We start from the raw sequence: 25,785 nt of genomic DNA, 5'->3' as shown, positions 1-25,785 counted from the left end.
AGCATATCACCTACTCCGAGGTGATCTCTGCCTAACATATAAAGCTATTTCAAACCCAGAGCTGTTGGACATGCTACAGCTAAAGAAATCCCAATCCCTCCAAGCTACGCACTCTAGGGACCTAAACCTTGTCACCACAATAAACAGGACATGCTGGAAGGATAGATTCCTGTCCCAGAGACTTCCCATACTCTGGAACAGGCTACTCATCTATGTCAAGCAAAGTTCTTCATTAGCACTCTTCAAGAGAAATCTTGATGAGTGGATGGGAAATAGGAAATATACTCCGGGGATCACTTCTGTGTCTCTGCTGGACAGTGGCACAGGAAAATAACTTTCTTGGGTGGCGTAAGCCAGGGAACCTTGTTGGCTAGGCTTACGTAGGCCCTTGGGCCAATAGCCTAGTACCTACCTAGGAACCTATGAACAAAGGGGGGAGGGATTTGAACAGAGCATCTTTGACACACAAAATCCCTCCATTGGCCTGTCCTAGAATGCATTAACTGAAGGATATGAAGTGTGAAACCTGAATATCTGGCAATAAATACTGACAATAATCAAGCATAAATTACCAGGGCAGGGGAAAAGAAGACATTTTGGACATTCTGACAACAGAGACAGTTATGGGGTATGTGGTGAGTGTGTGCTGTGCACATTTGTTTTACTGTGTGCTTGTGGCTACATGTATGGGAGAGAATGATTTGCGGGGGGTTACATGTGCTAACATGATGTGGCCATCACTGGTACATACAACACGATGTTCTGATCTACATTCTATGGTAGCTAACTGCAATTCATATGTATGCAGAAAAGCTGATAATGAGGTATTTCCTCATTGGGGCTAATGTGTCTGTAAATAGCAAAATACCCCATCTTGGAAACAGTGCCTTTTTGTTGTGGCCCTTAATGTAATGTGATAGCTACTTAGTCAGTCCTCATACTAGTATCTTACCAATTATGTGCATGTCAGTACATTTATAACCCTTTTGGTGATGTCAGAGAAAGATGTTTTAAGGCCCTGATTAAGCAGTAAAGCTACTATTTGTTTAGGTATTGACTCTTATTTGCTATTGATTGTTACCATTGCCAGTTGGTAACATAGCTACCTGAAATTGGTTATACGTTTGATGCAGCTTGTTTATTCTTTAACATAAACCACCAAGACACTTCTTTAAAATAGTTGGTTGTAATTTTCTTATTATGTAACTCAGGCAACAAGATGTCAATGTGACTGAAAAATAAAGGTATATCTTATTTTATTGTTTTCAAAGGGATAATTAATTCCATTTTAAAGCTAACTAAACAAAATGACTGATGCCATTTTGTGACACTTTAAAGTATGAAGAGTAACAGAGAGAAAAATGTACAAAGCACTCACCTTTGGTTGGTTGTGGCTCAGGATGTGCAGGTACTGTGGATTTTATAGTTGTAGATTTGGAGGAGGAAGAAGATAAGCCAGAGCTGGATCCATGTGAAGAAGAACCAAAGCCGGAGCCTGATCCAGATCCTTGAGAAGACTTGTGCCTGTAAAAGCAAAGCAAGAAGTAATGTGCAATTAAACATCCTTAAAATAAAATAATAAAAGGAAAGAATGGATCACGCCATGAAAAGTGATTAGACTTTAAGAAGATGCTTTCAAGACATAGTTGAACACTTTCTCACTGTAGTTATAAAATATGCATTTGCCATAAGTAAGCTATTACAAGTGTTATTGAAACAGAAATATAAAAACATAGTTTTTTTCTAACCATTTGGTCCCTAGAGAAGGTTGAGGATTGCTGTGACCTAAGCATTTGCAGGTTGTTTTATCAGAATATAGTATGCACAAGTTAGTATCATCCTGTTGTAACATTTTTAATCTTGACATATACACTAAGGCATACTGCAGCACAACACTGGTGGGCATCCCTCAGTAGGCTTTCCTTCTTTAAAATTATAGCATGCAGCTCCCTCCATCCTAAACCGAGTAACCAAATGTTAAACTGGTATTTACAGGATTCAGATATGAAAAAAGATGGGTCAAAGAAACTGTCTTAGTGTTATCAGTATGATACTCATCTACTTTATTATTGTATCAATTCCAGAAGCCACTTGAAACATTTTACTGCAGTTAGGGCAGTTCCTACATTTTTCACAGACTGGGACGGCATAGTTTGTAGTAGCAGTAGCAGCCATACCTCTCAACCTCTTAACCCAAGAAATCTGGACAAAGCCTAAATAATGGGGCGGGGGAGGGGCAAAGGCCCAAAAATAGGGACAGATTTTAAATATTGCTCTTATAAACTTAGAAATATGCTGGAAGAACTGGATTTGTGTTAGCATGCATTTTCTGAAGGATACACAGTCTGAAACTCAAATATATGTCATTATTTAGTCATTTTCAGTGACCTCATTATTTGCCAGAAAACCACAGATTTTATGAGGAGCAAACCAAATATCCGAGGCAAAAATTTGGACATTTTGCAAAAATCTGTACAGTTGAAAGGTATAGTAGCAAGTTTTATCCTTGGAATCAACGCCTTTGACAGTGTAAAGGTGAATCTTCCTGTGCAATGCTAATGGTTTCCAGGAGAGCAACAGGGATAAGTTTATTTATTTATTTATTTGTTTATTTTACATTTGTTAATAGGGTTAGTCCAACTGAGTTTGCAAACAAACCTATTTTCAGTGGAGACCCAAGTGGAAAAGCCCCAGCAAACGTAAGTAAAGATAAACTGATGGTATACAAATATTAAATAACAATCACAATACCAAATAATTGTAAAAAAGAAAAGGTTAATAGCTGTTTGCATTGCACTGACATTAAGCAACCCATTTTCAGTGGAAACCTAAGGGGAAAGAGCCCCAGCAAAGAAAAACATACTGGACAAAATATTAAAAATAACACAAATATGAAATTAATTATAAATAGAAAAACAAAAGAAAAAAATTATGAACAGTAAGTAAGGGTTGCACTGATATCAGTGGTCTAAATTTATTACATATAAGAGTAAAAACAAAAAGATAATCGTTCAAAAGAAGGAAAATGTATAGACATTGATAGGAAGTGGGGGTAAAAAAGAAAAAAGTGTGGAGACACTATTTATTAGAGAAAACAGCTTCATGCTGGTGTACCAGAAGATATTTTACTGGCATCATTACTGGCATTGACAAAATGTCTTGCCTCAGCATTGCAGAGCTAATTTACCATTATTTTTGCAGGCTTGCATGCATGCATGTGTCACAAAAATTACTTCTCCAGACACCGAGAATGGTACATTCCAAGCTAAAATGATACAGAATTTGCACAGCTGTAGAATTCCTTAACTCTCAACGTGTTAGATGCAGACTTATTAACTCTTCACAGTTTCACAACTTAATAATATGATAACCTGTGTGACCTGCTATTTGTTCCTGGTCTTCTCTTGTCTTCTTTCAAATGCTACTTGGAGCAGAGGCAACAGTGAAAAAAAAGTAATTACACCTTCAAGGCAGACTTTATGCTGTATACATGCAACAAGTGTAAGAATAATGCCACTCTATTAATCCATCTTCTAACTTTTCTCAGCTAATCGTTGTTAAGACTGCAGGTGCCTTCTTACTGTCTGCCTGACTTCTCAAAAGTCTTACCCATGATTGCAAACTACCTCAGTAACTTTTTACTTTGTGGTATAAATTGTTAAAAAAGGTATCTATCAAAGTGACATTGGCCAAAAAAATAATCCAGCAATGTTGCATGCTTTATAAATATTAGTTTTCATTTTCACTTTAGTCATTTATAATTCGTCTACTTTTCTTCTGTGTTTCTTGGTTTTGTGACTTCAACGGAATAAATGCTACTTGTGTTAATGTGACATTAGACTGTCGGAAATGCATGTTTTCTAATTGCAGTGCATGGTATCAATTTAGACTCTCTATTAGTCAATTTTATTTCAAAAACATACAAAAAGAAAATATTTAATCTAAAGTTTATTTATAAAGCCATCTATTTTAAAATCAACATCAACTCTGCAATCCCGTTAAAATCAGTAATGACTAGGAACGATTGCAAGGCAAATTATCTGTTATTAAGTGATGGTTTGTCAAAATTAAATGCCCCTCCAAACCCCGAAAACACACCAGCCTATGCTGAATTGCTTTCAGAAACTATGTACAGACATGCCAATGGCTGCATAGATGCTGTTGTACCTACTAGAAGTAAGTACAGGACTAGCCCCAGAAACAGACTGCCATCCCAAATTAAACAGGCATACAACAGGGCAAAAAACCAGGAATGGTAATTCCCATAAAGATAAAAACTCTCTCATCAAAGTACATAGGCACATAAGAGGACTAAATAGGTCAAACAAAGCCAACTTTCAGGTTAAGATATCTTCCCAGGTGAAAGCTAACCATAAGACCTTCTACAGCTGTGTCAAAAACCTCAAGGGCAAAACACAGCAATGTGCTGAACTGGTACTTAATGGTGCCACATTCACCAAGCTTGGCAATATGGTGAACCTGTTAGCATACAAATGTAGGTCCAACTTTACACCCCTCTCACCCAATACACTCAAACATAACCCCCCAACTATAACTAGGGACCATGTACTGGTTGCACTTATTAAAGCCAAGAACACAGCCTTCACTGGTCCCTGATAACATCCCAGGATGCCTCCTGAATAAAAATATAACTTTATCAGGTCCTTTGGAGTTAATATTGAATTGCAGTCTTGAAAGAGTTTTTGTGCAACAAGAATGGAGGACTGCAATGGTCATTTCTCTTCATAAGGGAGGACCTTCAGGAAATCCTAGAAACTACAGCTCCATTACTCTGACTAGTCTTATTTGCAAAGGAATGGAAAGAACTATCATGGAAATTATCAACAAGGACATAAGAGACCCCCAGACACTGGATCTACTTCAGTTTGGCTTTGTCACAAGAAGGTCTTGCTTACTGAGTTTTGCAGACATCTTTGAAAATGTCACTAAGGCAATGGATGAGGGGAAATGGTGCATATTACCTACATAGATCTGGCTAAGGGATTTGATACAATACCTCACTCAGACATTGTCAATAAACTTATGAAACTAGGTAGAAATCCTGTTATAACAAATGGGATAGCTAACTGACTCACTTACAGGACCCAAAAGGTTAGAATTGGTGAGGCCACCTCCACAAAGAGATGGATCAAGTGAGGAGTCTCCCAGGAATCTGTGCTAGACCCACACCTCTTTGCCGTCTCCTTCTTGGATGTAAAAAGCAATGTTAAAGGCCTCTGCCTAACCAAGTTCATAGATGATTGTAAACTGGGAGCTGTCACTGAATACTCACAAGATGAGAACACCAATCAGGAAGGTCTAATATAGACAAATGTTTGATGCCAAAGCAATGGCTTAAAACTCAATAGCAAGAAATGTATAAGTACCTTTTGCGAAGTTTGCTACCATGGGTAACTATGTCATCAATAAAACACCCTTAAAAGTTGATTCACTCGTCAGGGATCTGGGAACTCATGTAGATAGTAAACTAGCCTTTGACTGATGTGTCCAAGCTAGTAAGAATATCCTACTATGTTGCTCAACTTATAAGCAAGAGCATGGCATCTAGGTTTAGGCAGGTCATCATACCTCTGTTTTTGGCCCTCATCTAACCCATTGTAGAGTATAATGCTCCGTTCGGAAATCACCAGACCAGACACAAGCAGCAAGTGCAATGTCCACAAAGGTTCTTTACAAAAAGAATACAGGAAGTAAACACAGCGTCTTACACTGATCACCTCAAAGCCCTGTCTCTTTACTTGGTATTATACAGACATCTGAGAGGTGATCTTTGCCTGGCATGAAAGGCATCCCTTGACCTTGTTTTGATTAATCTTTTGCACATCTGCAAAACAAACATATTAAGAACTACTCCATTAAAAGACTTAAAATTTGCTTGCATCATAAATACGACATGTTGGAGGGACAGATATGTTTCTCAGAGAATTCCCATTTTCTAGAACAGGTTCCATATCCATGTGTAGCTGAGTTCCCACATCCCTATTTAAGTGCAACTTGGACCAATGGATGGGTAATTAGAAATTCACCCCTGGTCTGGCTGCTTTATCTCTAATGGATAGAAGCAGTCAGTAAATCATCCTCTATGAAACAAATGCAAATTGAATTTGTGGGTCACATTTGGGTTGCACAGCTAGGTTTTAAGCTCAGGTAGACTTCCTCCTGGTAAGGAAAAGGTACCAGGGTAGAATCCATGATTGCAAAGTCATCCCCAGTGAAACACTCAGCCCACAGAATAAACCACTAGTTGTCACAATCAGCTGCAAGCAGTGGTCAGACAAAGCTGTTAAGGTCAACAGAGACCAGGCTGAAGACATGGAAGTTGACAGGAGAGAAAGTACAACAGTTCAAGGAATTACTCAGGGCTCTAGGACCCCAAGAAGTGGAAGAAATAGATGGAGTTGAAGAAGAATGGCAGCGCCTAAAAACAGCATGTGTTAGGACTACAGAAAAGATATGTGGCTGAGCCAGGTATGGAAATAAAAAACATAAGGAAAGCTGGTGGTGGAATGCAGAAGTCCAGGAAGTCATCAAAAGAAAGAAGGAGTGCAGGAAGAAGTGGGAAACAGAAAAGACTGACCAGGCTAGGAAGGTCTACTGGTTGGCTAACAAAGAAGCTAAGAAAGAAGTTGCAATAGCAAAGAATAAGGCATCAGAGGCACTGTACCAACTTCTGGAAAGTGACTCCGTAAGGGGCACAAAGAAACTCTATCAGGTCACAAGGCAAAGACAGAAAGATAAAGAAGATAGTCAGACACCCTTCATAAAGGATGTCAGCAACAACCTGCTCACCAGGCCAGAGGACATCAAAGCCAGATGGAAGGAGTATTTCCAGCAGCTTCTGAATGAAGAAAACCCCACAGAAACTGTACTGCCCCTGAAATAGCTTACAAAGAGAGAAGAAGAGGAGCCCACCCTAGAAGAATAAGAACAGCACTAAGGATGATGAAGTCAGGGGAAAGCAGCAGGCTCAGATGAGGTCACAGCAGATATGATAAAGATGCTGGATGAGAGAGGGGAGAAATGGCTCCTGAGGGTACTCATAGCAGTGTGGAGAGAAAAGCATATCCCAGATGACTGGAGAATAAGCATACTCGTGCCAGTGTACAGGAACAAAGGGGGCATCCACAACTGCAGGCAGTATAGAGGCATCAAACTCCTATCAAACTGCATGAAAATACTGGAGAGGGTGATTGATAAATGGATATGCAGAGTAGCAGAATGTAAGATGGGAGATGAACAGTTTGGATTCAGATCAGGATGTAGCACAACTGACCTGATGTTTACATTGAGACAGATACTTGAGAAGAAGCTAGAGATGAGGAGAGAGCCCAACTTGGGCATTCCTAGACTTGGAGAAAGCACATGACAAGGTCCCAAGAAAGCTAATCTGGGCAGTATTGCAGTGGTTTGAAGTCCCAGAAACATTGGTAGAATTAGTGCAGGCTGTGTACAAGGACCCAATGACTCAAGTAAAAACAGTGTTTGGGCTCACAGAGGGGTTCCCGAGTTCAGCTCTGAGCCCTCTGCTGTTCATACTGGTGATGGACTACATTAGCAAACATGTTGGAGAGGACTGATCAACAAAGCTGCTGTATACAGATGATGTGGCAGTACAGGCAAACTCTGAGCTAGAACTTCAGCAAAGGATAGGAGAACGGAATGCAAATCTGAAGGCACATGGGATGAAACTAAGCACAGATAAGTCAGTGATAATGGAAGCAAATTGGGGAAATCAGAAGAAGCTGAGAATAGAGATAGAAGGGAAGATAGTGGAACAGGTAAACAGCTTCAAGTATCTGGGAGGGGTAGTTGTGGAGAAGAGTAGTCTGAATGAAGAGGTCAAAGCTAGAATTAGAGGGGCTGCAGCCAACTGGCATAGAGTGCCAGATGTAGTCTGTGACAGAAGAATACAAAAGAAGCTGAAAAGTAAGGTGTACAAGACAGTGGTGCGACCAGTACTACTGTATGGTACAGAAACCTGGGCAGTAAAGACAGAACAGGTAAAGAAGCTAGAGTTGATGGAAATGAAGTGCCTGTGAAAGGTGGCAGGATGCAGACTGTGGGACAGATGAAGAAATGAGGACATAGCAGAAGCCAAAGTAGCTCCAATTGCAGGAAAGATCAAAGAGAATAGATTACGGTGGTTTGGACACATGTAGAAAAGCAGAAGACAATCTGGTGAAGAAGATTTTGGAGAAACAGGAAGAAGGTAAGAGGAAGCAAGGATGTCCAGCAAAGAGGTGTATGGACTGTGTGAAAGAAGAGCTGCGACAGTCAAGCATGAATGTTGAAGAAGGCAGGAGTGTGGCACTGAATCAAGAGAGAGAGTGTTGGTGAGATTTAACATGATACCCTGACTCCATATAACAAAATAGGACAAAGGGGGCTGATGATGATGATGAGCTAGGTTTTAAGGGCCCTAGTGGGTGTTAGCCTAGTCTACACCTATGAACCTACACACACACACACACACACACACACACACACACACACACACACACACACACACACACACACACACACACACACACATGTGCCCTTAAGTCTGCTATATGTGCAAGTTCACTAACAGACTGAATTACTTTGAAGTTTATTTGAGTGTTCCATTCATCAAATGTTGAAAATATCAAAAGAAGGAAGGTAGGATACATGTGTGCAAGGTAAATTTAGGTTTGGGACACTAATACTGAAACTTGCAACTATAGTAAATGTTTCAGCAACAGAGGGTGGAGGTGTTTGTGCCGGCGTTTGTCAGTTAGAATAAAAACGTTAGAGTAAAACCTAAGTAAGGAGATAGACTTAGTGTTTTGTGTGTTTTGCTGCATGTGGTATGCATCCAAGTATGTTGTATGTTGTTAAGGAAAGGGTATTTATAAAGGATGTTACAGGGATAGGGGCAGGGTTAGAGTTAGGGTCAGCATGCATTAGTTAGGTGGTGCAAGGGGTGAAACACCTTAAGCCAACCAAAGCCCTTAGACTGCCTCTGAAAAGATTAATTTTACCTAGTGAAATGAAATTCAATCAATAAATAAATAAATAGTTCTTGAGAACAGATTCATAGGCAGCCTATTTTACAAGGCTTCAGTCAACTGAATAAGTTAACTTCACTGTTCACTCTTTTCTGCACTATAAATATTTTCGCTTAACCACTGGTTTCTTTGTGATCCCTGCTCACATCAGAAAATTTGGTTTGGAAGCCTTGTAATCTGTATTCCCACCAAGTGACAAGACATATAAATCTTAGAATACTTTTTGCAATAGCCACTCAGATAAATTTTGTTAGTAAATATTTCAACATGCCATTTGAATCTGGAGATCAGTTTGCTATTTGAAGGGACAAACGTTTTTCTTTAGAAAGTTAATGTACTGTGCAAAAAATAAAATGCATTTCCCTTACCTTGAATCTTCTCCCTCTAGCAGTCTACGATAGGTGTCAATCTCTTGTTCTAGTCGGCTTTTAATGTTCAGAAGCATCTGGTAGTCTTGATTCTGTTGTTCAATCTGTAATCGGAGGCCACTAAGCTGATCCTCCAAGCAATTGATCTTCAGCTGTATATCCTGAATCCTCAATCCATATTGACTTTCCGTATCAGCCAATGCTCTCTCCAAGGTAGCTTTCTAACAATATAGAGAAACAATCACGTTAATATCTGGATTATACTGAAGTTATTTGTATTAAGGGGGAGAAAAATATGGAAAACCAGAGAACAGTTATATACACAACAAACTGAAAAGCAATATCTAAAAAGAGCAACTACACAAACATGTCAAAAGTTAATCATGCTGCCTGACATTGAGTCATTCTGAACCAGAATATACCTGTAATTTGATTTTTCCTTTCTCTTTTTTTACTTAACCATAGTGTAGCATTTCTCAGATCATTACTTAGTCCACAATACCCAACTCAAGATCTATGAATCTTACAGTGCTGGCTGCAGTTATTACAATCATTCCAGAAAGTGACTGTGTAGTTAGGCACAATCGAACACAATTAGTTATCACTGCTGTTTTTACTACCCGATTGTCATTTAAACGACAAACAACAAAGCAAGTTTTGTTGCAGGAAGTCCCATCAGTCTCATCATTGCTTCAAAGAAGAGAGTATTACCCTCTCTGAATTAGAAACTACAAACTGGAATATAAATATATGCAAATATAATCAATGATCAATGTATTAAAAAGCAAACTCAGAGCCTAGAAAGGCCTTCAAACAGCTTGGAACCACCCTGACATAAACACTTTTTCACCAATCTAAACATCTAATTCTTTCTTAAAGTGTTCAGTTTGACCAATTATCCTAATTTTAAGTGGGATCATATTCCATAATAAACCTGCCCAAAAATGAAAAAAATGTAGAAGTTTAGATCTAACAAGTGATAATTTAACAAAAAATTGTTATTCCTAATATCTAACTGATGATTTCCTTTTTCTATTCCAAAACTTACATCACAATTTTTACCATAAACACATTTATGGATTACCATTAAATATCCTCTCACCAATCCATACTTAACTGAGTAATAGCATATTTCCTTTAACCATCTATTATAAATCGTACTCCTCAATCCTATTACTTGTCTACGAAAGACATTTCTGAATCCCTTCAATCTTTTAAGCTGTCTACAAATATACATGCAAACAGGGACACAATATTCCATTATAGGCCTTATTATTGTTTATTATATAGGCAACAATACTTCCCTCTCTCTGCTTACAATAGTTCTAACTATGTTCTTAAGCTCAAAGTAATATATATTAATGATCTCTAATAAATGTCCTTCAAAATTTAAATCCTTTTCCGTTTTTATACCCAGATCCCATACTGAATCCACTTTCCCTATTTGACAATCATTAACTGCATAAAGATAATCATCTTTTTCATATTGCATTACTCATGTCTTTGTTGACCTTAAATTTTATACCAACAACTGACCATAACAATAATTCAGCCAAATGTCCCTGTAATCTATAACAATCTCTTATACATGCAACTTTTGTATCATCCACATATTTACATAACCATACCTTTTCAGAACATGGGAAGCTTGCTATAAATATTTCAAAAATAACTGATTTCAGCACAGAACCTTGTGGGACATCAGAATTAAGTATTTTAACCCTAGATAAATTTTCACTAATTTTTACTCTACAAGATCATTTACTCAGCCAGATTCTTATCCATCTCACAACATAATGATTAATAGTATACCTTTAGTTATGCATATTGCACACAGGCGAACAGCAACTGGGCAAAAGGCAGTTTGCAAGATTTGCAAACGCCAAACGGAAAAAGGTTCGAATGTGCAATGAGCGAATGCACACTGACATTCGGTCATTGCACATTCGACATTGTGGGGCGGATTGCACTATAGTGGGGATCGGGAAATGGTCCGTTTCCCAACTGTAATGTGATCTCTGAGTTAGAATATTAAAGTAGGGGTGTGAGGGGTGCTGGGGGGCTTGCCCCCCCTGCTTTACACTTCTTTTTTTTTCCCGTTCGACATTAATGTTCGAAAAACAGCAAAACTGCTTTTCGATTTGCTGTTTTTCGAACATTAAGGACTATTGCTGTTTTCACTTTCGTGGTTACGAGTCGCTCATATGAGCATTCGTACCACTGTGATTCGGCATTATAAAGGTAAACCTGATTAATACCATTGTAAATTAACAATACAATAACTCTATGATATGAAATGGTATCAAAGGCCCTAGCCATATCAAGATCGACCGCATGAAATGGCATACCCATATCCAAACATGCTATAAGAGGTTGATACAAATTAAGTACATTTGTTAAAAAGGGCATCCCCGAACAAAGCCATACAGAGAGAGGCCCCTCTTACTATTTCATGATTTTATTAAGTATTTTAATATTACTCTTTCAAAACATTATATAAAACAATAGTAAAACTGACTGACCTAAAATTCTTAATCATTGTTGAATTCTCTCCCTTGGATATAGGCACAACCAAAGCTTCTTTCCATAGGCGTGGGACAAACCCATCTCCAAGCATTTTTGGAAGAGATACTGTCAGCAAGGGAATATACACATAGCAATAGATTTGAAAAAGTAGCAATTTAGCTCATTCTGCCCTGCTGCTGCTAAACAATGCTTGATTTTTTCAAATTCTTCCTCATTATTATTAGGGAATTGTGAGCACTCCTCTGCTAACTCAAACTCAACAGCATAATCATAATTATTATCAGTTATACCTAACATATTATCTAAAAACAGATCAGCCATTACCTGATAATCTTTTCCTTCACTGTTATATTTTTGCTTCTACTCTCATTGATTGTTTGTTTCAGCTTTCTCATGGGTACATAGGTTTGTAGGAGATTACTAAGCTAATGGCTTAAGAGTCCTTACAAGTCTAGGGAATATAGCCTGATTTTACCTAACATAAAGCCCCCAGAGGCAAGAGGATGGCATGGATTTGTGCCTATGCCTTGAGTATCTTACAGATTATCCCTGTTCATAAGGGACATAAACACAAAGCCAGGAGTAATTTGTGGTTCCCCGTCCATTGATCAAAACTGCATTTGAAGAGGGTCAGGGAAGGGCTCTGTTCAATGTGAATAGGAAGCATGTTCCAAAGAAAGGGCAATCTCTGAGACACATGGAATGGGTGACCCTTGTGTTGTTTGACTTGTGAATGTGAAGCAGCATCACCAGGGCTGGACTTGAGAGTGCCTTGTAGGTCAGGCATAGGTCACCCTGTAATAGTCGGTAAGAGGCAGAATAAATGGATAGTGCTTTTAGACTATCTGCACTGGAAATTTAGTTTACGACCCTGTGACACATCACTAGTATCTGGCTCCTCGCTGGATTGGATTCACCCACTTTAACTACATATGTCCTGTCCATGAGCCAACTGGCTCTCCATCTATTGATGTAGGGATTTATGCCCTGTTTTGCAAGTTTATTTATGATACCCAAATGGAAAATGGAGTCAAATGCTTTGGCCAGGTTGAGGCAAATGGTATGTACTATTTTTCCTCATCCATGGCCTTAGTGACGTTCTCAAAGAAATCTGCCAGATTCAGTAGTATGACCTGCCCTTGACAAAGCCGAATTAGGTCAGGTCCAGTGTTTGGAGGTTTCCAATGCCATTATTTATCAGGTCCAAGATTATTCTTTCCATGGTCTTACATATAAGACTAGGCAAAGTTATGGGTCTGTAAATTCCCTGGTAAAAAGATGGTCCCCCTTTATGGACAGGGCTGACTGTTGCTGTTCTCCACTCTGTCTGGACAAAGTCAGTCCAGAGGCTGCAATTAAATAGAGATCCTAATGGGCCTGATAAGTTCTGATTTAAGCTGCTTAAGAGGTGACCTAGTCTATCGTCTGCCCCACGGAAGGCGTGTTTTTAGCTTTAGAGCTCAGTGGCAATCTGTTCTTTGGTGATAATTGGCAGTGGAGTGGTGGAGGGTGTTTCTTGGGGGAGAACTGGAGGTGATTGGGAGGTGAAATATGGGCTGAATTTGTTGGGGAGCAGATTTGCAATATCTTCCGGCTGAGTATAGGTGATGCCATCTACAACTAATTCTGCACATTGTTGGGTGTTGCCCTTAAGACTGTGGACCTAACTAGAAAATGCCTTATGGTTATCCTTAGCTTTTGGAGGCTGTTTTTACCTCAAGGCCTGCTTTCAGGTATTTGACTAGTTCCCTGATTTGCTTGTTTAGACTAATGAGGGACTTTTTGCTCTGTTGAACACATTCCCTCTTACTTTTTGATAAGATTTTCTTTCTTTTGTTGTACAACCTATTAATACCAGGGATCCAGAAGGATGGCTTGATTTTGTGGTTTGAGCTGGATTTATTTTGGTTTGGTACTGCTGTGTCTATGCAATTGTTTATATGGTCATACATGGCTTTTGTGTATGCTTCTGCATATGTTTCTGTGTTTTCTGGATTTGAGGGATCTTGAAAACTAGCTATGCTATCCATTAATAGGGGTAATTTAGTTCTTAAAACTTTTGGGGTTATGTGAGGAGACCAGTTTTATAGTTATTTCATGGGAGATCACTTTGTGATCAGATCTGCTCCAGGGCATTTGAATTTACAAAGTCAAAAAATCTTTGGGCTTAAATGTTAGTGGTCATGTATTGTCTCCCAATTAATGGAGGTGTAGTTAAAATCACCATTAGTGCAGTATTGGTCTGGATGGTGAGTGATTTTAGTAACTTCAGATATGATGTATGGGCTTCCTGGTTCATGGTGGGGGACCTGTAGCTAGCGAGAATATTGAAATGCATTTTTCTCATGGTTAGTTGGACATGGAGTAACTCAAGCTTATAATATTGTTTGAGGTGTGCTTATCCTTTATGTAGATAAATACACCTCTCCCTTTTGCTCTTTCATGTTCGGTGGTGTTATAAAAATGTGTATTTGAATACATGAGAAATGCTAGTTTGAAAGCAAAGTAGTATTTAATGCATTTTATTCTATTAATCATATAGTAGTAAAATTAATTCATGTCTAAATGTGAAGTAGTTTTGAAACTGCAGTGTGGCTTGAAGCAAAAGCTAATCCCTGACCCTGACAGAATGCTAGCTTAGCAAGTACTTTTGAATCTGAACCTCCTGTGTATTGAATTCTGATTTTTTATTTAACAGTTTGGTCCTTCGGACCGGAATTCCCTTGGTAAGCTGCAGATCAGAGCATATCGGTGGTCGAATACTGCGCAGGAGAAGTTACCAAAATGGTTCTTCTTGAACGAAAAGACCTCCAACTAAATTGTCGCGTGTAAAGAGGCTGGCCACTTTCTGATCTGTGGCCGAAGAGCGGAATTTGAACGTTTTCAAAACCAGGAGGCTCAGGTAGGAAGAATTTGCCTTTTTTCTGTTTTAGATCAGGGACTAGGTTACAGTATATTGTTGTCAAGATTTGTTTTGCAGATCAGGGACAAAATGAAGTACTGTATATTTTGTCATAGATCAGGGTAACAGAATAAGGTAGACAGTTATTCTAGATAAACTGTAAACAGGAACTAAGAAATTGACATCACGTGATAAAAAAGGGTTACGTAACATTTTCTTTGACATAGGTAATCAGTGCACTAAAATCTCGCGAGATCCGCCCCTAACCGAAGACGCAAAATACATGCAATTACAGCGTGCTGATAATGTTAGGTATTATACGAAATGGGTTAGCAAATATGAATTTGATTGTAAACTAGATAAACTTTCACTAGTTAAACTCCTTAAACAGCTTAAATCTGATGCAGGAGGTCAGGCAAAAAAGCAACGCCAACTAGGCATACTTCAAGCACACAGGTGGATTGAGGAAGCAAATCGTAGAGAACAGAAGCTTAAAAATTCAAAAACATTATTTTTAGACAAAGAGGATAATAACTGGGTAATAGCTACAGCTCCTCCTCCCTTGCCCTCTCCCTTACCCTTTTCAGGATATGAAGCGAGTGGACAGGCTGGTCCACCTCCACGTTATCCTGAAGTTTCAGTAAGACCACAACCATTTGTTAGAGATCCTATTGAGACTAGGTCTCGAACACGTAAAACACATAGGGACACAGAATCATACCAAATAGAGAGAAATCTACAGGATGAGAGTGAGGAAGAAATATGCCCACTTATAGAAGTTCAAAATCCTCAGGCAGGACAGGAAGGGCAGGACCCAACACTCTTAGTATATAGACCATGGACACCGGAAGATATCCGGAAGGCTACTGAGGGAATCCCCCATCCGAAAGTTAATTTTACGAAATTTTTAGAAGATTCACAAGGCATGAGGTTAAGTTACCACTTGAATGGGGAAGAAGTAGAAAAAGTAGTAAGACAAATTATAGGTCCAGATTGGCACATGATTTGTGGCACCTGGAATCCTCGTAATGCAGAACTTAGGCCACTCCCACATAGTGACGCAGAATTAGACAACAGAGTAAAAGGTCTGACAGACCACATCTCTGAGAAATGGAAACCTGGAGCAGACTGGACTTGCATTAATCAATGCATACAACAGGAAAATGAGACAATAGATGGATATTATGCTAGATTATTAGTATGTTTTAATAATCATATCGGTATGTCGGTTCCTGAGAACCAAATGAATGATTCCCCATATGAACAACAATTAAAAAATGAATTTTTGAAAGGTTGCATTGCACCTATTAGTAGCTTCATTACGAAGCATATGATAGATCATCGTACAGGGAGGCTACAAGCCTTACTCGAATACACTAGACAAGCTGAGAGACATTTTAATAGCAAAAAGAAAAAGAAGGCACAAGTCTTCACTGCTGAAGACAGAGCTGAAGTATTTGTATTACAGTCAGGTAAAAAGGGCAAGAAAAAGAATGCCCAGGGAAACAAACAGTTTGATAAACGATCAGAAGATTTTGAAGAAAGGAAAAAGAGAGGTGAATGCTTCAAGTGTGGAAAGAAAGGGCATCTAGCTAGGGACTGTAAACAAAATAAGAAAGCAACGACGGAAGATAAAGGAGATGAGGACTGACTATATGATAGTGAGGATACATCAAGTCAAAGTCAGAAATCATCAGAAAAAGTTAATAAACAGAAAGCAAATGTAAATGTAGTAGAAGGGACAGAGGAAATACAAATTGACTTAGATGAAAATGGAAATGAAATTTTAGATTTAGCATTGTTGAGCCTGGAGCTCTACCTAGCAGATACAAAACCGGAAGTAACATTTCTGGCGGAGGGAAGGGAAGTCAAATTCCTGTGTGACTCAGGAGCGTCACGGACTTTGATACACCCCTCCAAGTTACCAGAACATTCCGAATCACCTGATTATATATTAGTAAAAGCAGCAAATGGACAGCTATACAGGGAACCACTTTCCCATGATATAGCAATAACTGACCCTGTTTCGGGTATGACCCAGAGAAGTAAAACAGTTGTGTCTGCAAAGTGTCCAGTAAACCTATTGGGCAGGGACCTTATGCAGATATTTGGCATAGCAGTAGTTCCAACTGTACAAGGTATGGAGGCACAAAGACAAATGGATACCTTTGTAGTGCGATTGGAGGGTGAAACCTTTTATTGGTACAGCCAGGACCTAGTCACGATTGGTCCAGGGGCAGTAACCGAGGAACTGATGAATGTAGCCATCAGTAAAGCCCCCTCCCTTGACACTGATCGACAGCATTTGTTACACTGTACTCTATACTACTGTACTACACCAGGACCTGATAGAGAGTATGAGCAAGAACTGTTTAGAAATCATGCAACTAGATTGGTTTTGCATACTTTGTACTGGGATACTGAGGGGAACAGTGTAGTTAGCTGTTCATTACCTCAAGAATTCCTTGCATTGTATAAATCAAATCGGTTGCCACATGTCAGCTTGACAAAGAATAAAAGTGTTAAATGGGCAGATTTAGGAGAAAAAGTAACAAGATGGGAGAAACAGACTGATTTAGAACTGTCAGAACAAGGGATACAAAAACAAAAATTGGTTGACACAGACACATCCAGCTGTACACTTGCAATCTAGCGAGGACAGCTGATTAACATTTTATTAGAAGAAGAAGAAAAGGCCTTATGTGAAATTCCAACAACTCTTTGGTCAACAGGCAAGTCAGATGTAGGACTTATTCGAACAGCAGGACCAGTTACAATTACCCCAAAGTCAGCTTTTAGACCACAGAAAAGACAATACCCTTTGAGAAAGGATGCAGAAATAGGAATTAAGCCTATAATAGCAGCATTACTCAAAGAAGGAGTACTGGTAGAATCTCCTGATTCACCATGTAATACACCCCTATTTCCTGTTAAAAAAGCAAATGGGGAATGGTGGATGGTACAAGATTTACAAGCTGTAAATAATGCAGTAATACCTAGAGCACCTACGGTGCCAGACCCACATACCTTGTTAAATGATTTAGAACCGCAACAGAAGTATTTCTCTGTGGTAGATATTAGCAATGCTTTCTTTTCAATACCTATACATCCTGATAGTCAATATTGGTTTGCATTTACATTTCAGGATAAAAGGTATACATATACTCGACTACCACAGGGATATTGTGAGAGCCCAACAATTTTTGCACAAGAAATGGCTAGCAACCTGGCAGGATTTACCCCACCGGGAGGTAGTCAAATTCTACTTTATGTAGATGACATCTTGCTAGCAGCCCCCACACAGCAGCAGTGCAGGGAGGATACTATAGCATTACTGAAATTTTTAGCAATACAAGGACACAAAGTAAACAAAAGTAAGTTACAACTTTGGAGAAAACAAGTTAGATACTTGGGATATGTAATATCCAATGAAGGTAGAATACTAGATGAGGAAAGAAAAACAACAATTTTGCAAGCACCCAAACCAACAACCAAGAAAGAAATTATGTCTATCTTAGGTACAACTAATTTTTGTCGGAGCTGGATACCAAATTATGCTTTGGAATCTGCTCCACTGACTGACTTGATATATAAGACACCAATGGCAGCACAAGACATTTTACAATGGACAACTGAAGCAGAAACAGCTTTCTGCAAGTTGAAGCAGTTGATAGCTTCTTCATTAGTTTTAGGACTTCCAAATTATCACAAACGATTCTTTCAGACCATAGATTGTAAGCAAGGATATATGACGTCATTATTGACGCAACAACATGGGGACAAGCAACGCCCCATAGCCTACTATTCATCACAGTTAGACCCAGTGGCGCGATCTTTGCCTCACTGTGTACAAGCAGTAGTTGCAGCCGCAATGGCAGTGCAGGCTTCGGCCTCAGTGGTGTTATTCCACCCTCTCACATTGAGAGTGCCTCATGCAGTTGCAATAATTTTACTGCAAGAGAAAATGGCATGCCTTTCTCCTGCTAGACATCTTTCATGTTTGACTATACTGCTGAGCCAACCTCATATGACAATTGAATGATGTACGACATTGAATCCATCAACATTACTTCCAACTCCTACGGAGGGCACACCACACAGCTGCCTGCAGGAAATTGAACAGTTGGCTTTACCTAGACAAGATCTTACAGATATGCCCTTGGATAATGCCGAGGTGACATATTACGTGGACGGCTCATACAGAAGGGGTCCTACAGGGAAGAATCTGGTGGGATATGCAGTAGTTACAGACACTGAAATTTTAGAAGCTCAATCCTTACCACACAACTTATCTGCACAAGCAGCGGAATTGATAGCTTTGACAAGAGCATGTACTTTAGCAAAAAACAAGTGTGTGAACATATATACTGATAGTCAGTATGCTTTTTCTACAGTACATGTATTTGCACAACAATGGAAAAATAGAGGAATGATAACATCCAGTGGAAAACCTATTAATCATGCGCAATTTATTTTGGAGCTATTAGAATCTATTCAGTTACCTACCAAAGTAGCTATTTGTAAATGTGTAGCTCATACAAAACAACAGGATAAGATTTCAAAAGGCAATGCATGAGCTGATGCGGCTACAAAGCAAGCTGCCTCAGAAACTTTATTTTTGAACGAAGAATTACAACCCTCTGAGATTTTAGATTTAGACATGTTAAAAACAATGCAGACGTTTACTACAAAAGCAGAAAAATAAAAATGGGTAAAACGAGGTGCAATTCTTGAGAATGGACTGTACATTTCCAAAGAGAAAAAAACAATATTGCTGTCTAATTTATTTAGATATGCAGCGTTGTTGAGCCATGGGCAGAGCCATGTCTCAACAGGGGGGAAGGTACAGTTAGTAAATCGAATATTCCAAACATATGGATACATAAACATTTTGTGCAGCTTGTCATACTTGTAACAAGCACCATGCACAAGGAGCATTTAAAACCAAGCAAGGAAGTTTTCCTATACCACCATACCCGTTCCATACTATTTGTATGGATTTCATAGAATTGAATAAATGTGAAGGGAAGAAGTTTTGTTTAGTTATTGTAGACATGTTTTCTAAATGGGTGGAAGCTTTTCCAACCAAAAACCCGGATGCAGCAACAGTGGCAAAAGCCCTGATAAAAGAAGTAATCCCTAGATTTGGCATTCTGGAAAGGATTTATAGTGACAACGGCACACATTTTGTGAATCAAACAATTCACCAGCTTGGGAGATTTTTTGGTATCTCCTTAAAGAACCATTGTGCCTACCACCCACAGTCATCAGGACTGGTGGAAAGGTACAATGGTACCCTAAAAAGTAAACTTAGGAAGCTAGTAGAGGAGACCCAAAAGAATTGGATATACTGTCTGCCTTTAGCACTGCTGAGTATGAGAACGGTCCTGAATGTAAAGGGTTTGACTCCCTTTGAAATGTTTTTTGGGAGAGCATATTATGTGCCTCAGTGGAAAGCTCCCATGCCTGCAGAACAAGAGGCTGACAGTTCGTTAGCAGAGTATATGAAGAAATTGTTAATGAATAAGTCTATTTTGCAGTTTAACTCTTTTTCAGATAAGGAACAGACCAGACCGGTGGAAGCAGTCTTGGCCCCAGGGTCGTGGGTTTGGCTGAAAGTGACAAAAAGGAAAAACTGGGCGAGTCCAAAGTGGGAAGGTCCATACCAGGTTCTGTTGGCAACACCTACTGCAGTCAGAGTAGCCGAGAGGACGTCCTGGGTTCATTTGACGCATTGTAAACCAGTAAAGAACTTTCAACTTGATAAAAACTTTGAGACTGATACACAACCAGACCGAGATGGCCAAAAACAAAGCGAATAGAAGTTTAGATCAACCCCAGAGATGTTGCATAATCATTTTGTTGTGTGTACATTTATTAACTGTAATTGTGACAATTTTCCTCTTGCTGTGGTTCATCCTACACACAACTACACAAGTGAAAGTGGGAAGGTGTGATGAAACGTCTATAGACTGGCATCCAAATTTTAACACATACCATGAAACGTGTGTATGCAGAGACTATGAACATTTCAAATTGCTGGGTTTGTACAGCTATACCAACAGCATATGGAGGACTGATAATGTCCGCTGTCCCTTTGGGGATAAATGAGACTTGGGAGAATTTACTTTTCGACACAGGAACTGTGAGATCACAGGACAAAATAGCTTTATTATTACCTGTCACACAAAAAGGAGTTGTATGTTTCTATAAAAATGACACTCTCCAGGTGGGCTGGAGCAATTGCAATATAACCATATCTTACTGATGTTATATTAAGAATAGTAATGGCAATACTTTTTGCAATACTAATTATGACTCGTATTTAAACTCATTGAAAACAACTATGAGTGACATTCAAAAAAATCCAGTTTTGTTTAAACAATTGTCAGTTATAGATCAAAAAATGTTTCATGCAGGGCTAATGCGTATTAGTACTAAAGTAGAAAACTGTTATTTTATTTGTGGGAAAAAGGCATATAAATGGTTACCTGAGAATTGGTCCGGCAGTTGTTTTTTGGGTTATTTGGTTCCGGCAATAAGACATACTGCAGAATTACCTTTGGGTAAGATACGGAACGTAAGAGAAACAGCTCGAAAATCTGAAGGTCCAGTTAAGAAACCTGTGAATCCAGTTGGGAAGATCGCAGCTGGTTGGAGAGACCATAATTCAGTAAAAGACAAAAGTGAATTGACTCATATGGACTTGAGTGACAGTGTTATATCTTGGGCAGGAATATTACCAGCCTATGGAGCAGTCAAATCGATCTGGGAGCTGAGGAAGTTGTCGAAACTTCTCAAAGTAATGAGTAATGCAACTTTTTCCACCCTAGAATTGGTGACTGATGAACTGAATGCAATGAGAACTGTTGTGCTACAAAATCGGATGGCTCTTGACTTCACCCTAGCGGCGAGAGGTGGTACGTGCACGCTTATCAAAGAAGAATGCTGTGCTTTCATCCCTGACAATCGCCACGAGATAAATAATCACCTAGAGGTAATTCAGCAAGTATCAGCCATGACTGAACCAGGCCCAAACCCACTGACGGACTTTTTCCAGAATCAATTTGGGGGGTGGGGTTCCATCCTAATGAACATTCTAATTGCTATTTGTGTGGGTATACTCCTAATAGGAGCATGTGTTTTCTGTGGAATTCCCTGCATGAAAAGATTAATCAAAGATTTTGTTGATGTATCTGTTACTGACACTTTCTACCAAGATATTGAAATTGAAAGATTGATTTCAGATGACGCTTTTTCTGAAGTATAGATTAAATGACTGACCTAGCTGAAAATCCTGAGTGGGAAAGGCTAGGAGATGAAATGGCACTATGCATACTTCAAAATAGAATAAAAAGTATTAATAGGGGGAAAATGTTAGAAAAATGTGTATTTGAATACATGAGAAATGCTAGTTTGAAAGCAAAGTAGTATTTAATGCATTTTATTCTATTAATCATATAGTAGTAAAATGAATTCATGTCTAAATGTGAAGTAGTTTTGAAACTGCAGTGTGGCTTGAAGCAAAAGCTGATCCCTGACCCTGACAGAAAGCTAGCTTAGCAAGTACTTTTGAATCTGAACCTCCTGTGTATTGAATTCTGATTTTTTATTTAACAGTTGGGTGGTCAGAATGTATGAAAGGCGTTATAGCCATGAACTGCTTGAGTGCCTTCTGTAGCTTTGAACCATGTGTCAATAACTGCACAGTCATCAGCATTCTCCAGAGTGTGGAGAGCTTCCAAGGAGTACAGTTTTTTGTTGAGACTCATAGCATTGAGCACTAACACCTTTAGCTTGTCCTGAATAGGTTTTGTTATGTTGGAAGGTTTATCTGTTTGGCAGTATCTAAAAATATTACCATAGGGATGGATAATGTTTTAGCAAATATCTGAAAGCCTAGAGGTGACAGCTAAAAACATCCCTAGCAAAGCAGCATGGCCTGTCAACCATGTCCTCCCAAGCTGACAAGTATTGGACCCCTTTGGAATGACACCAGTACCTAACCAAATTGTTAAAGTTGATCATTTTCTGCTGGTATTGTGGCATCATCTTTGGAGACAGTAGAATGCTCCTTAGTGCTAGGCTCAGATCTGCCTGTGACACATTTTCTGAGAGCTCAATCATGTCTCTCTTCATATAATCAAAGGAAGTGTGTCTCACAATGGAGTCTCCTATGAGCAGAATAGTGGATTGTGGAGTGTTTCGCCTTATGGGCTTGGCAGTTGAGGCACAGTGAAACATGGCTTTATGTGTTGTGAAAGGAACTGTCTTGTTTGTGTACATATGGAGTTTCTGAGGACTATGCCTGAGAGGCCTTTGAGGTTTGAGTAAGTTACATGTGAGCATATGAGGGTCTATGTGTGTAGTCCTTTGCTGGTGTGGTGAGTGATGTGTGTGAGTTGCTGACCACCTGTGTTTTGCTTTTTGTGTCTGTAGGTGAGTCTAGCCTCCAGTGTTAATGTGCAACTACTTCTCTTGCATACTGTATTTGTCTGTTCATGAATTAAGTTGCTGTCAGTGTACATAAGGCAATTGTTACATTCCCTCAGGATGCCCATGGCCACCAAGCTAGATGCTGATATAGCAGGTAAGTGCCATTCTCTGGTTACAGGTTTTAACATGTACTTGAAAGGATAGCAGTGGAGGGTGTTTGTAACTGGATGAGGGAGGGGTGCTTACATGGTGTAATCTGCAGCAAACCTATCCAGCGATGCTGCCCAGCAGCCAAACCAGATGCTCTCATTTGCAGCAATAGTCCTGGGTGCTATAATATGGTAAAGTAGACTTAAACAATCCTGCATAAAATGCTACTCACCATGCAAACTAGTTGCCATTGGAGTAATGTGGGACTGAGGTAAAGTTCTGAGGTGTTTTTTAATAGGGGAAATGTCATCCTCTGGTGATTGCATGTATACAAGGCACCAGTAAATGCTGCTGCACAAAGAGCTGCTTCTCACAAAAGTGAGACTTATATACAATCAGTAAGAAAAACAAGTTTTATGCTAACTATGCCCTAAGGCCAATCAGGTAAGCACACAATGTGCTTTCTACACACAATTCCCAGCCTAGATAGATGAAAACAACCCTGTCCTGCCACAACAGTGCAGACTTTGATCCTCTTAATATAAAATGACTGGTTTGGAAGCCAAGTGTTAAGGAACCTCAGACAAATGCCTAATCCTAATTAGGAAACACTAGATGCAATATATTTCAGTCCAGAATAACAACACTTACAGTGGTTTGAAAATTCAACTTTAAACTTTAAAGAAGTGCAAAAACCAATAAATAGCACAGTAAACTTTCACAGTATACTGAAACAATGATTCCAGATGTTTGTGTCTATATAGGGCACTGGCACAGTGAGCAGCTCTACGCAAATATGCTGAATTTTTACCAACATTGGAAATATAGAAAACTGACTACTGACCCCTCTGGCCAGTAAAACAATTACACTTACAGCCCATTTGTGCAATCCTAACTCAGACAGACCAGTTAAATACCTACTGCCACTAGGTGAATAATCCCAGTTCAGCTAATGTAAAAGCACAATAAAAGAGTGTCTGGAGTGAAATGCTACCACAAACACACTTAAACTTAAGGAAAGGCAATAAGTAATTCAAGATAACAACAGTGTACTTTAAACAGCTTATAAAAGTGTGATTATTCAATAAAAGTACTTCACTTTGTAGAAATGATCCAAGAGCCACTCAACTGTGTAGAATTTATAAAGGCACTAAAATTAGACAAGCTGATTAATAAGCCCTCCAGCCAATAAAACAACTACATGCATGAATTTCTAGTGCGTTTCCCCAACCAATACACACCAGGCTACTACCCACTGCCACTAGATGGAAAATCAACAGTCATCTTGATGTAAAAACACAGAAAAGTGCTTGCTGAGTGTAAACATAAACTACTTTATCCAGCAGCTAACTAGATAATAAATTCAGAACAAGTGAAATAGTAGAACAGACAATGAGAAACAAAATGTACTTTTTCAAAGCAAGCACAAGAAAGGCAAATAAATAATTCAAAATATAAACAGCAGTGTAGAAAAGAAGGAGCTAATAATGTTCAGTTTACAGTAAGGGTGGCCAATTAAAATCAACCAAAAAGTCTTCTTATCATCAGCCATATAACATGCAAGCTTCTTTTTATAATTCCCCCTAGTCATTCCAACACATCTTCTAAAACTAGTCCTAGCTATTTTATACCTTTCTTTGTTCTTAATGTTAGGGTGTCTCTTAAACTTATTCCGAAAATATTTAACTCTCTTACATGACATATACAATACTTTGTTCCACTAATTACCAAAGGGAAAAAGCATCATAACATATTTGCCATCCAAATTCAGCATCTCCCAAGGTAATAACTTCTTCCCATTTCTACTTGGTTAATCACTGTCTAATTAATAAATAATCTACTTTATTTGAAGAACTTCTCCATACTTCTTTTTCTTCTACCAGTTCATGCCCCCCTAATGTATATGACCATATCATTCCTACATGATCTTAATCTAACCACTCTGGTACAATTAAACAATCTTGCAGTACCATTAAATCTATTATTCCATACAACATCTAAGATATTACAACCTTTTGCAGCCTACTTAACTATCCATGTATAATTCTTGATTATACAATTCAACATCCCCTATTGTTGCTGTTTGTCTTTTGGCTTTTTCCCGGTAAGGGGTCGCCACAGCGGAACTTTGGTCCGCTAATGATTGGCAGTAGATTTTTATGAAACACCGAGGTGCCAGCTCGACGCCCAACCTTCTATGAAGGCACACCCATTTATGCACGCATGTCTTTAGAACGCTACCCAACTGTGGGGAGGACATGCAGACTCCACACAGAAGGTACTCCCAAGCCAAGCCGAGAATCGAACAGGAGAATCTCTTGCTGTGAGGTAACAACTTTACCGCCATACCACC

The 25,785-nt window shown here is 39.0% G+C and overlaps 1 protein-coding gene across 1 annotated transcript in view; it reads right to left on the bottom strand.

The window, feature by feature from the left end:
* Window positions 1-25,785, bottom strand: part of LOC122788073 (keratin, type I cytoskeletal 19-like) — a 154,571-nt gene that overhangs the window by 13,605 nt on the left and 115,181 nt on the right. Inside the window, exons 6-7 of the mRNA XM_044054996.1 lie at window positions 9,419-9,639; window positions 1,379-1,524 (exon numbers count right to left, since the gene is read on the bottom strand). Coding sequence (XP_043910931.1) covers window positions 1,379-1,524; window positions 9,419-9,639 — 367 coding nt within the window. The remainder of the gene's footprint in view (window positions 1-1,378; window positions 1,525-9,418; window positions 9,640-25,785) is intronic.

Source organism: Protopterus annectens, chromosome 13.part0, assembly GCF_019279795.1.
Source record: "Protopterus annectens isolate FY-2018-M chromosome 13.part0, PAN1.0, whole genome shotgun sequence".
In the NCBI taxonomy this organism is placed as follows: Eukaryota; Metazoa; Chordata; order Ceratodontiformes; family Protopteridae; genus Protopterus; species Protopterus annectens.
Note: the sequence above shows the minus strand (reverse complement) of the source record. Positions and strands in the feature narration are given on the sequence as shown.